We start from the raw sequence: 12593 nt of genomic DNA, 5'->3' as shown, positions 1-12593 counted from the left end.
AAAGGGCTGCCGCCTCAGCAATTTCTGCAGCATCATCAGCAAGGCCTACCCAAGCAAATCGACCAAATTAAGGGACAGAAACAGGCACTCCGGCAAGGACAACTACAAATATCAGAAGCAGAATCGGAAAGACGTTTGAAAGCGAGCCAGCTGAAGCGAAGACAAATTCAAGATGCCTCGCTCAAGACAAAGAAGCCATCAAATTCAAGACAACTTCACCGAAAGGAACGTCGTCAGAGACGCCTTCAATGTCAGCTTATCAAGAATGTGCCTACGAATCAACCATCTGAGACACATCACAACAAAAGACGAAACCGGCACAAAACCACCAACTTTTCTTCTGAAAGAACACGGCCATCGCCCCATCACCCTCCTTCAACGGATATAATAAGTAGAAACACCGCATGTGTAACGGTCACGACAAACGGACGCCGACGACATCCGAGCTGCCGGCGCTACAAAGTGTTCCAATATGATTCACTTGTGACATGTCTAACAACTCTGTTGAGATCAGTGTCCATGTGCAAGGCATGCTTCTGTCCTCCAGAACGCAACAGCCAGCCTCGCCCACCAGAGGTCTTCTCAACATCATCGGACTGCTGCACTCTGCCTTGAAGTTTTCTGCAAGTTTACGGAACTACATTGGGACACGGAACGATTTGTGCATTTTGAGATTTGTCACTTCTAAGCCTCTCCTTGTTTCCTTTTCGTTCTTTGTAACTCACACCTTTTTTCGGGGGGAGGGGGAATCATGTGACGTATGAAGCCATGGTAAGAGAAGCCGAGGATGAAGAGGTGGCGCGTGAATAGAATAAACATATGGCGTATGAGCCACGGCCCGTCTCACATTCATAGCGTCATATATATATATATATATATATATATATATATATATATATATATATATATATATATATATATAGAGAGAGAGAGAGAGAGAGAGAGAGAGAGAACTATGTCACAGCTGCAACGCTATCACGAGAAAATATGCAGTGAGTCTTCACTTACAATTCCTCACACCTACCGAACTGCCTTACACCGACGAATCATGTACATCTGCCTTTGAGTACGTCCCAGCTTGCTCATCTCTATGTGATTCGGCACGCATTTATTATCAGCCACACAGGCAGACTCATACCTTCATGTTATTGTTTCTGACGTACCTTTGTAGATTTATGCTAACTCTAACACACGACACGGGGGTATGTTTTCGTAGCGCACATCGACTCACTCTATTGGCATCGACAGAGGTGCCCAGCCGGATTAATTGTGAGGTGCCGCCTTGTACTGTGTTATCGGATAAATGACGTTTGCTGTAAATCTGTGTAAGTCTCGTAGTAATAAAAGTTGGGAAGGGGGCTTAAAGCATCTTTTAATCGACTTTCTATGTTGCGAATGCCACAGAGTAATAGAATAAATGTACCTACCGACCTAATATAGAAACCTGAATAAGTGTTGACTCTCTTTCCAAATCGAAGCGAGCACGGGCATTCTGCTTTCAGCAGTTGTATACGGACTAACTGACTGTCCAGATATCCATGCAGCACCCGATTGCAAAGACAGTTTATTAAGGCGAAAGCCTTAGATGCCTCATTAAACGCGCTTAGTGACCGTCGGTGGCGGCGGCGCCAACACGAGTGCTGCAAAAAATCATGATGTGATAAAGCCACCCCATGACGCCATCATGACGCCAGAGCTCGCCAAAATTTTTCCCTCATCATGATGTCACTACGGCGTCGCATAGCTTGACGTCATTGTGACGTTACCCCATTGCCAACGTTTCTAGACTAGGTTCAGTTTACAAACTCTCCGCCGGCGCCGTGCTTCGCTTGTGTCTCCGTTTTCCATTTGGCCGACAGGTGGCGGCAGCGTTCCATCGAGATCCACCCTCGCGGCTCGCAAGGCTGTGCTCGGGCGGCCAATGTGCACGTTTATCTACGTTTAACCGTGTCGGAAAACCTCAAATGCATCGCTGCAACATATCTTAGCTTATCTTAACATATCCTTTTTTTTTCATACCTCACAATAAAGAAAGTCGTTGTGTGTGTGTGTCACGTCTATCCCTTGTCCGGCGTCTTCTTGACTGGTTTTTGCCTCAGCATCATGTAGCAACTGACCCAGACTCCGACCTTATAACATATCTTAGACACTGGCGTTTTCTGTGATTGCTTCAAAACATGTGAGCGCGGCATGCTTTATAGTCTCAAGCCCAAAGCTGTCGGAACATGAAGTGTTTCGCATTGCGTGCCTGGTTTCGCTACCATTTAGTAACCTTGTTCACTACTTTTCCGCATGCCCTGCTTTTTTTTGGAATTAGCCTAAGGTTATAACGCGCGTCACTTGACCCATCCAGAATGGCCCCTCGCTGAAATTCTGGCTAACCAGCGAGGCACTCGACAAAAATACAGCGCCCCCCACAAATCATTAGATGGGGAAAACGCGATTGACCTCCGTAGGATTCAAACGGGGGTCTTTCCCAATCTACAAAGATTGAACAAAAACATTTTGCATTTCTATTTCTATACAAACGATTCGGACAGAAACCCGCGCGCGTCGCAACTGACGGCCGTGGCTTCCGTGCTCGTGAGCACCGCCCTTCCAGCGTAAATGCTGCTTCATGCTAACTCAGCGGGCAAATCGTGGCCACTGCACTCACCAGCGATTCAGCATAGATTAGAAAGTAACAAAGCAACAGGGCTTTCATTCATCAGTTTATTCAGGTGTACTCACTTCTGTCTACTCCTACTGCCACAGAATAAAGGATAAATGCACTGGTTGTCCTCCCACTTTTAAGTAAACTCAAGTTCACACTTCACAAATCTCAAGTACTGGCCGGTACATATGTCCACCACAATGGTATAGCGGTTACGGTGTTCGGCTGCTAATCTGAAGGTAGCGGGTTCGATCCCGGCCGCGGCGGTCGCATTTTGATGGAGGCGAAATGCTGTAGGCCCGTGTACTGGCGATGTCAGCGCACGTTAAAGAACACCAGATAGACGAAAGTTCCGGAGCCCTCGAATGAGGCGTGCCTCATAATCATATCGTGGTGTTAGCACGTAAAACCTTCGATATCATTGCTTCGGTCGGTACTTACAAGAGCTTTGTACGCTTTCTGGCCACTTCAACTTGCACACTCGTGTCTTTGTGTCGCCGTAGAAACTTTGCATAGAAATGCATGCGAGTTACTCAATAAAACTTCAAGATACGTGCAGAGAGCTACGAGCGGAAAAGAAGTGGCGGGACGACCGGCTTGTGTCGTTCCGGCACCCGCTCGTACAACCGGGCACACAACACGTCGGCATAACTTGGTCGGCTTAGATGCACACACAACACTTCATCGAATTAGAAGTCATGTATACACATCAGCGACGGAGCACTGGCAAATTCCGAACACACGGCAACAGAAGAAAGAATGCGGGAAGTTAACCGCCACAAGCAGTTCCAACGGAGACTACACGGAGTACTCTACACCACTTTACTCGCGCTAACTGCAGCTAACTGCGCATCGCTGGACCACCCTAGCGCGGGATCCCGATTAAAGTCCCTGAAAAATAACTAAAGTAGCGCCATTCGTGTCAGTGTGCAGGCACCTCCTCTCTCGTGCGCTTTGTAGATTGCATATGAAGTTAGTTGAGCTGCGAAGAACGCAGAGCATGGCTATTAGACAGAAAGAGAGGCTTGTGCAATTATTCCGCTAGCGCCCTTCGAGTGCGCTGCGGTTCTAAGTGACGCAGTGGGAAAAGTTCGCGAAATAAGGAGTATTAAAATAATCACGCCATTTCCACGAAGTGGATGATGATTGAGGAGCTGGCTCGGAGAAGATCAGGAAAACCCGGCAATCTTCCGTACAAGTCCTCTACCATCATATGAAGACATGACACACGTTGTTATACATACATATATACACAATGTTTTATTAATTTATAATTTTGATGAACCATGTACCCAATTTACAATTATATACACATTGATGAAATATATATACAAGAAATATCTAAGAGTGTCTGATTCTCCATTGTCGACACTTCCAGACGTAATGCTCCTAATGAATGCGCACGACAAGGTGGCCGTAAATATAGCTGTCCGACGCTCGCCTGGCTGTCGACCGCGTTCCACGCTCGCCCTCTGAGAATTAATGGCCACGCTAGAAGGAAGACACGACGCGCATAGCGTTCCTCTTCGCGTTCCACGACGCGTTGAATGGATGGATGCAGGTTACAGCGAGGGACTTCGCCCCAGCTTAAAAAACTGGCGAGCCAGCTCCTAATAGCAATGAATACGGCAATGTAATGTGTACAGAAGCAAGTGGCGCCCCTTCATGGTGTCCGACAGTATAAAACTGTACGGTACATAATGTTTTAGTTAGGCAAAAGTGCTCGCTCCTGATGGCAGCACCACTGAAAACTCGGCGCCGCTAAGAAATGGCTAGTTTTTAAGAGTGGCGCACTAGTTTTTCAGAAGGTCGTACGAACGCCATCTTGTTTGTCCACGTCTCGGTTGCTTACTTGATCGGTGCACGGTGCGCGGTCGACCGCGCTTGAGTCAATTCGTACGGTGGTTCTTGATGCTTCGGGATGCCGACCTGTTGTGCCAGTGGCAGCAATCACCGGTACAACAGCAAAAAGAAGGTGTTTTCACTGCAGCAGGTAAAATTCGTAGTTTCCCAGAGGTCACACTAGAGGCGCTGATGCAGCTTCTAGGAGAGGAGGCAGAGGCAAAGGGACGCAGTTGGCAGGGGCGTAGCCAAGGGGGGGGGTTTCAACCCCCCCCCACCCCGAAATTTTTCAGTTTTGCTTGTATATATATACACGCACACATACAAACGCACGCACGAACATCCATAATGTAGGGTTGAACCCCCCCCCCCCCGAAAAAAAGTTCTGGCTACGCCCCTGGCAGTTGGTGCTACTTTAGTTATTTTTCAGGGACTTTAATCCCGACGCGACTGCAGCGCCAGCCGAAGCGGAATCGGTGGCGGTTCCGCGCGACACGGCGCAGTTTGTAAACTGACCTAGTAACGTTGCCCATTACATCGTCGCTTGGTCAAGAGTGGGCCGATATCCTGGGTGGTATCAGTACAATCCACCGAGAAGATAGCTTTAGCCTTAGAGTCGTATGAGGCGAATGTATAAGGAAACGAGTGAATTTTCATTGGAAAGCTCGTTTGGAATTTGAAGCAGCTCGTTGTGAATTTTCATGGCAAAGCAGTGTCGGTGTCAGCGTCGGCGGCGGCGTCTTTCGGCGTGAGTGAAAAAGCAGCGTTGTCCATAAGGGAAAATCGAGGTAGATGCAAATAATGATGTGAGCCGGAGGGCGTCCGCACTTTGGCGTTCCTTGCGGCAAGGCTTAGGTCTCCACGAAGAAGCGAACGAAGGCTAGCGATTGGGAAGGCGATGCAAACGCGGCCCGATTACGCTATCGCGTTCTGCTCTTGTTGCCGCCGCCAGAGAGCGACGGGCGCTCGGTGTGGTCACAGCCTCTCTTGGAGGCTGTTGCGGTGGTGCGCCGCAGTTTTCCCGCCGTTTTCGAGAGCTGGTGTGACCCCGCCTCACGGATGTTTCCTTACAAACAAACACCTAGTGGGCGCGTAGCTAGTAACCCATAACAAAGCGCACGCACATTTGTGCGCGCATTCTCTTACACACGCGTAGAGGGTTCATCGATACTTTGAAAAAAATGTCAAGCGCGTGGACGTTCCCTCACGCCACTGGGCTGTTGGCACGCTTGGGATGGATTATGTGCATTCGCAATGACTTTGACTGCAGTGACAAAGTGTCAGCGCAGTGAGTGAAAACGCGTAGAAACGCAGAGAGAACAGAGGCGCGGGGCTATATCTACAGTTTGCCCCAACACTGCACCAGCGCACAATTCTCGCCCGTATTTTGGACACACAAAGGACTGTTGTCATAAAAGTGCTAGTGAAGTGGTCGGAAACCTTTACCTATGTACTGCTATGTCGTGTGTATGTGTGTGTGTGTGTGTGTGTGTGCGCGTGTGCGTGTGCGTGTGTGTGTGTGTGTGTGTGTGTGTATTTGTGTGTGTGTGTGTATTTGTGTGTGTGTACGCGCGCACGCAAGCACGGACGCGCGTACAGATATCGCTATTCGGTCATTCCAGCGACGCAGGCGGCGCCACGCGACTCTCCTCCGAAGCTGGTACATGGTGATGTGACCGGCGTTGAACGTCGCTTCGCCTTCAGTCGTACATCTTTGCGTTTCTTTAGCTATAGGAAGTATCGCCTGCAGCGAAACTAGAAGATCTGAAGACATTTGCTGCTCGAGACGCGCACGCTTGCGAGATAGCCTCATCACTGTCTCGTCCATCATTTTGACCTACCATAAGCGCCGCCTATAGTCGCTGGAATGATCGAATCGCGTTCAACTCTTAAAGGCGAAGCTAAAGGGCGTGCCATTTTATTTCTTAGGCATATTCACAGCGAACTGCAGCAGCCCACTGGCAGGGAGTTCATCACCTTAACACAGCGCACACACACGAACACAGAAGAATAAGGAAACGACGACACGAGCGCTGTGTGAAGATGAAGATTTATCAACTTGCCCAAATATCCACCTTACTCAAGGGAGTTCATGACACGCCATTTTTATTTTCAAGATATCAGCCCAGAGCGCCGCCAATTAAACCCATCACTTGCTGGGCGACGAATGCGACGACAGCCTTTTTGGCGATGCTGGTGGCCACTTCACCGAGCTTGTCCCAAACATACGGTTCCACACTTTCGAGGTCAGCGTCATGCGCTTGAACCGCGGCGATCTTACGCAGTGCGTCATGGAGTGCGGTCCGCTCCCCATCTGTGTCAGGTGCGCCTTCGTTCTGCAGCCATTCACCCATTGTCTTCAAAGCACGGCCGACCTCGACTCTGACGTCGCTTATTTCATCTCCTGGAAAAAGAAAACACATTCCTTTTGAGCTGTTCAGCGCTATTATTTAAAGAAGTTTGATATACGTCTCAGTTACGGCATAGTTAGCCGATGTGTTAGCTTTGTAGACTCGAAAGCACGGGTTCAGTCCTATATGCGGATGTTATACACCTTATCGTATATTTTGGTTTATGTACACCTGAGAAATACGATCATCTGGTTAATGCGGTGTCCACCGCTCCATATACCATACTTCGCAATAGTGTATGGTTATTTTGGTACGGCACGCACCAGACTTTACATTGTTGAGTGTAACATGTGTAAACGTCATGAGGAAAGAAAAGCAAAAAAAGGACAGGTTTGGTGATTAAATTGTACTCAAGATACAATGTCAAGTATTTGAGACGCGGTTTTATAGTCTTAAATATGAGGGCATTGTTCCGCCTTCGCTTCGACCACTCATTTCACGACTTTTTGTTATAAGCACACACATATATACAAAGATTAAGAAATTGTGAGTTGCTAAATATGAAAGAAACTTTAAGCTGCTGTGATATGTTTCGGCTATATGAAAACTAAGCAGCAGAAGAAAACGCACTTTGACTGGACCCCTCCTAGACACACAGTGCACACATAGTGCAGCGTATCACAGACGGTCGCTCAATTCTGTCGCCTTCAAGTATATTATACTGAGATTGTTGATATGAACAGCCACTATAGCTTTAAACCTATGGCTCGGAACCGTCAGCATTGTCAGGTAGTCTCTGAATATTTCATAACTCCGACAGTTTTGAGCGCCTATTCATTGGTCTACGAATGCGAAATAGGCACTACATGGTGCTAAGAACTGTGTGCTCCTACTGTGTCAACTTTGGACAATATAGACTATTTTACGGACGGGTTTCGGTGCCGCAATGCCGGGCTGTTAACCTTGCCGTGTTTTATCATGAACAACTAAGCGTACAGTGTTACGGTGGGCGTATACACGTGAAAACTCTCGGGTTGGTGCATTCGGCGTTTCCTGACTCTATCAGTTCGCGTCAGGGGACGAAAATGAAGAAAATATTCGTTTAACAGCCCATGATGGCGGCGCCCGTATGTCTTAAGTAACATATTCCATACGTCGACTGTGGGCATCCCGACGAGCGGCTAGCTGTTATATAAAAGTCTTATAGAGTATGTAAAGAATAGTGATACAATAACTGATTCCCACAGAGCGCGAACCCTAATTTTGTTCGAAGTTATCGTAGCTTCATATGCGCCTCTCTAATCGGAACGACTGAAGAGTCCGATAATCTAAGGGCATTGCGTGAAGACAGGGCGCCGGTTTGGTAGTTCATATTTGAAAAGTGCTACGCGTTATTTTTGCCCGAAAGACTGTAGCACTTGATTTACATTACCTGATTAGAACAGACTGTTTGGCTAGCTGCTCTTGTATTTCAACAAAGTGAAATTAGCGCTAATGAAGACGGACACATGATATATATATATATATATATATATATATATATAAGCCCCGCCACGGTGGTCTAGTGGTTATGGCACTCGACTGCTGACCCGAAGGTCGCGGGATCGAATCCCGGCCGCGGCGGCTGCATTTTCGGTGGAGGCGAAAATGTTTGAGGCCCGTGTACTTAGATTTAGGTGCACGTTAAAGAACCCCAGGTGGTCGAAATTTCCGGAGCCCTCCACTACGGCGTCTCTCATAATCATATGGTGGTTTTGGGACGTTAAACCCCAGATATTATTATATTATATATATATATAATATATATATATATATATATATATATATATATATATATATGCAGGGTGTTTCAGCTAAAAAGCACCAAGTAATAAAAAATTAACCATAAGTGCTACGCATCTCTAATTACTGCAGTTTTGTTCCGAGCTGTATAGAGCACGTCAGAATCTTTTTTGCAATCCGCCAAGCTCCGTAATTAACAAAGGTTGTTCAATGAAATTTTTAAATAGTAACCCTACAGAAAAGTTTGACTACAAAAGATGTAGCACTTGTTCAGAAACATCCAATTTTTTAATGTATGCTAAGATAACTCCCTTGCTTAATTTTTTTCCGGCCTTTCTTTAAAGCGCGCGAAGTTTAAAAATCAGCCCGTCACTGCCACCTAACGCGCGGCGCTTTTAGTGCCCTCAAATGTAAGTTGAACGAATTATCAAAGGCCGCTCCGCGAACGAAGGTCGATTGGGCAGGCTGCTGGTGACTGCGATGGACGCTAAACGATGATAGAGCCGTACCATTCCCCCCCAAAAAAATGATCTACGAAAGAGCGGCCGTCACGTGTGAGTGCATCTTTTATCTCGATCCTGCACCACGCTGTCATGTGTTTCTTTACTGGTGCGAAAAAAGAAAAAAAAATTCCTATCCTACATCAAATGCTACCTACAATCTCATGAGCATTTGCTCCGTGGCTGCCGCATTTTTGATGAAGAATTTTTATTTGCTGTTGTTGAAACGGTATGCTCATTTTGTCGCTTAACGTCCAACGCAGTCACCGATAACCTGTTACACCGATCTTCGTGCACGAAGGAGCCTATTATAATTCGTTCAACTTACATTTGAGGGCAGTGAAAGCGCCGCGTGTTTGGCGGCAGTCACGTGGTATTTTTTTTAATTTCGCACGCTTTAAAGAAAGGCCGGAAAAAAATTCAGCAGGGGAGTTATCTTAACACAGATTTAAGAATTCGATGTTTCTCAACGAGCGCTACGACTTTTGTATCGTAAACGGTTCTCTAGAGTTATTATTTTAAAAGTTCATTAAGCAATCTTTGTTAATTACCGAGCTTGGCGGATTGAAAAAAATATTCTGACGTGCTCTATATGGCTCAGAACAATATTGCGTTAATTGCAGCCGCGTAGCACCTATGCTTAATTTTTTATTACTTGGTGCTTTTTTGCTGAAACACCATATATATATACATATGTGTGTGTGTGTGTGTGTGTGTGTGTGTGTGTGTGTGTGGTGTGTGTGTGTGTGTGTGTGTGTGTGTGTGTGTGTGTGTGTGTGTGTGTGTGTGTGTTGTGTGTGTGGTGTGTGTGTGTGTGTGTGTGTGTCAGACGTTTATGTGGACATGTACTTCGGATGCACATGATTATGGAGAATCGTGTACGCACAAACAATGCGTAGAGCCCCTTTAGCCAATGTAACGAAACCAAATCGTATTTGTTACCCGTCACGGCGGCCTAGTGGTTATGGCGCTCGACGGCTGACCCTAGGGTCGCGTGTCGTGTCCTGGCCACAGCGGTCGCATTTCGCTGGAGGCGAAACTCTAGGGGACCGTTATTTACACTTTGATGTACGTTAAAAACCCCAGGTGGCCACAGCTGTTCACTACGCTCTCTTAAAATCATATCGGGGTTTTGGGACGAAAATTCACAATACGTATTACAATATTATAGACTATTCTTATTTATATTTAAAACATGCTATACTTGTTGAACCATCTTGCATTATTACACGCATTGGCGTAGTGTTCTGCGAAGCAGCAGGCCAAGCATTATAGCAAAGTTTTGGAGCGGCCATAATCTTAGAATTCAGTGTCTGTAGTGGCACCCGCAAGCCGGCGTTTTTATGCCCTTGTGTATTCATTGGGCTGACTTTTCCCGGACTAGTCCAAAGGTTATCGACATGTTCGAATATTCATATCGTCACAAGTAGTACTTTGGCGAAACAGGGTAGCCTAATAATATTAGAATTAACGGACATCGCGCGGACACAGCGAAGAAATTGCCGAAAGCAGTGGCAGAGCATCCTAATGTGGCACGTCACAACTTCGATGATCTCAAATTTTACATTCTTCAGTCAAACTTCTCGCCAATGGCTATTAACGTTTCAAACGGTGCTCTTGAATCCATCCAATATGGTACACACGCAACGAAAACCAGTGAGAACGAAGCCGTTCTTCTAGGAATTTCTAACCGTTCCTATCACCATGAAATTGTCATTGTCAGCTGATAGTCACTTTCGACAGCCATAAGTAAGCGGAAAACCTAGCTCATTTTTGTAGGCCTTCGCCGCGAACCGTGGAAAGAAGCACGTAATTGTGATCTACGTGAGCAGCCGCAACGATCCCCGTTGCTCACAAACTTTCAATGAACTCAATCAATTGGTTTTCATTATTCATCCTGATAGTTCACTGGTTCTTATTTTAAGTAATGTTGCGGTAGCATATGTATTCAATATAACTCGTAATTTGAACCAAAAATATGGATTTCTATTTTTTGGAGACTATGGATATCCGAAACATCGGAAGTGAGTGCTCGGCCGGATATGCTTGGAGGAGAAGCAATACTGTCACTTGGTGCTCACTGAGAAGTTCATGTAGCTTATTTATAAACACGCCATTTTTTCATGTATTTCATTTCGGTCACTGTATCCCCTCCTCTATGAAATAGCTTTGGCTCCGCGATTATAAATAAATAAATCACACCATCTCCCGCTAAAGAGGACCATGAGGCGATGCGAAGCAGTGTTTCGGCATGTAGAGCCCGCGTTTCAGAGGTGGAGTGGTGAGGGGTAAAGGGGAGAGGGGAAGTGGAGAGGGGGAAAGGAGAGGGGAGGGGAAATGGAAGGGGGAGGGGAAGTGGAGAGGATTAAAGGAGAGGGGGATGGGAAAGGGAAATGGGGGAAGGGGGATGGGACGAGAGAGGGGGGTGGAGAGGGTTGCGCATGCGCAGTAAGGGTGGTCACGCCGCACACCACCCTCACCACCACCACCACCGGATTGAACTCCGCTATAATATGCTTCACATCTAAAATAACTAAGAAGCCTCGCTGACTTTGATGTTCGCATTCTGGTTGGCACTATATTCGTAGATGGTCATTCGTAGATGGTCAAAAAATCGGTCATTCCAGAAGTAGAGACAGACAGAGGCTCATGCAGAAAGAAAAAAATAGATCTGTTGTGTCCCTTGATTTATGCGTACCCTTTATATCAGATTCAAGAATTATAGAAGCCGAGAGATGAACTGGAGCTACCATGCTTACCAGTGGTGGACGCCACAAACAGAACCATGCATAGCAGCAGGCAACGCATGTCGGCCTCGGATAATATGCGTACGCTGGATGGGGCACAGTGGGATACTGTAATCACGCACGCCAGACGCCTTTATTTCTAAATAGCTTGAAAAGATATGTATCAAATATTTGATAGTTACCGAGGTTCGTACTCCCAGAGATATTTAACGTTCACTGCGCTAGCCTACGATGCTACACGCTTCTTTATAACGAAGCGTCAAGGTCATATCCTCTAACGTGTCCTTCACAGCACCGTTATCGACGGTGCGTGACGATTTTGTCAGCTGTGCACTGTCAACTGTTCGCAGAAGAAAGAGCGAGTATTCGCAGCTGCTTCTTATCAACAAGCGCGGTCAGCTGCCTCCTTGGCAATACAGATGGATCGCTTTGTTACTGCTTGAGCTAACGCTCGCCTGTTTACCATTGAAGTACCTTGGCGATCAAGGTGTTATTGCACTAAGCTCGAGTACGTCGTATCTTGTCCCGGCTACGACGGCCCCTCTTAGGTGAGAGCTAAATTCGAGAGCACCCGTCTAATAAGAATTGTTTTGGTTTTACGTACCAAAGCCAGGATAATATTATGAGACACGCCGTAGAGGAAGTCTCTAGATAATTTTACCAACTAGGCTTCGTTAACGTGCACTGACATCGCATAGTACACGAACTTCCAGCCGTT

The 12593-nt window shown here is 46.5% G+C and overlaps 1 protein-coding gene across 1 annotated transcript; it reads right to left on the bottom strand.

Moving 5' to 3' along the window:
* Positions 1 to 6584: 6584 nt before the first annotated feature.
* Positions 6585 to 12095, bottom strand: LOC119385028 (uncharacterized). Its single transcript, XM_049413265.1, has 2 exons — positions 11888 to 12095; positions 6585 to 6899 (listed from the first exon to the last, which is right to left on the bottom strand). Exons 1-2 carry the CDS (start codon positions 11934 to 11936, stop codon positions 6616 to 6618), a joined length of 333 nt encoding a protein of 110 aa, XP_049269222.1. The 5' UTR covers positions 11937 to 12095; the 3' UTR covers positions 6585 to 6615.
* Positions 12096 to 12593: the final 498 nt, after the last annotated feature.

This window comes from Rhipicephalus sanguineus, chromosome 3 (genome assembly GCF_013339695.2).
Source record: "Rhipicephalus sanguineus isolate Rsan-2018 chromosome 3, BIME_Rsan_1.4, whole genome shotgun sequence".
In the NCBI taxonomy this organism is placed as follows: Eukaryota; Metazoa; Arthropoda; class Arachnida; order Ixodida; family Ixodidae; genus Rhipicephalus; species Rhipicephalus sanguineus.
This window is presented reverse-complemented; position numbering and strand designations above follow the sequence as displayed.

Excerpts from the sequence above, each read along its gene's own strand:
- LOC119385028 (XM_049413265.1), bottom strand. The coding sequence starts at position 11,936 with ATGCGTTGCCTGCTGCTATGCATGGTTCTGTTTGTGGCGTCCACCACT. Across the intron at positions 6,900-11,887 it reads GTTTGTGGCGTCCACCACTG|GAGATGAAATAAGCGACGTC; the intron begins GTAAGCATGGTA and ends TTCTTTTTCCAG.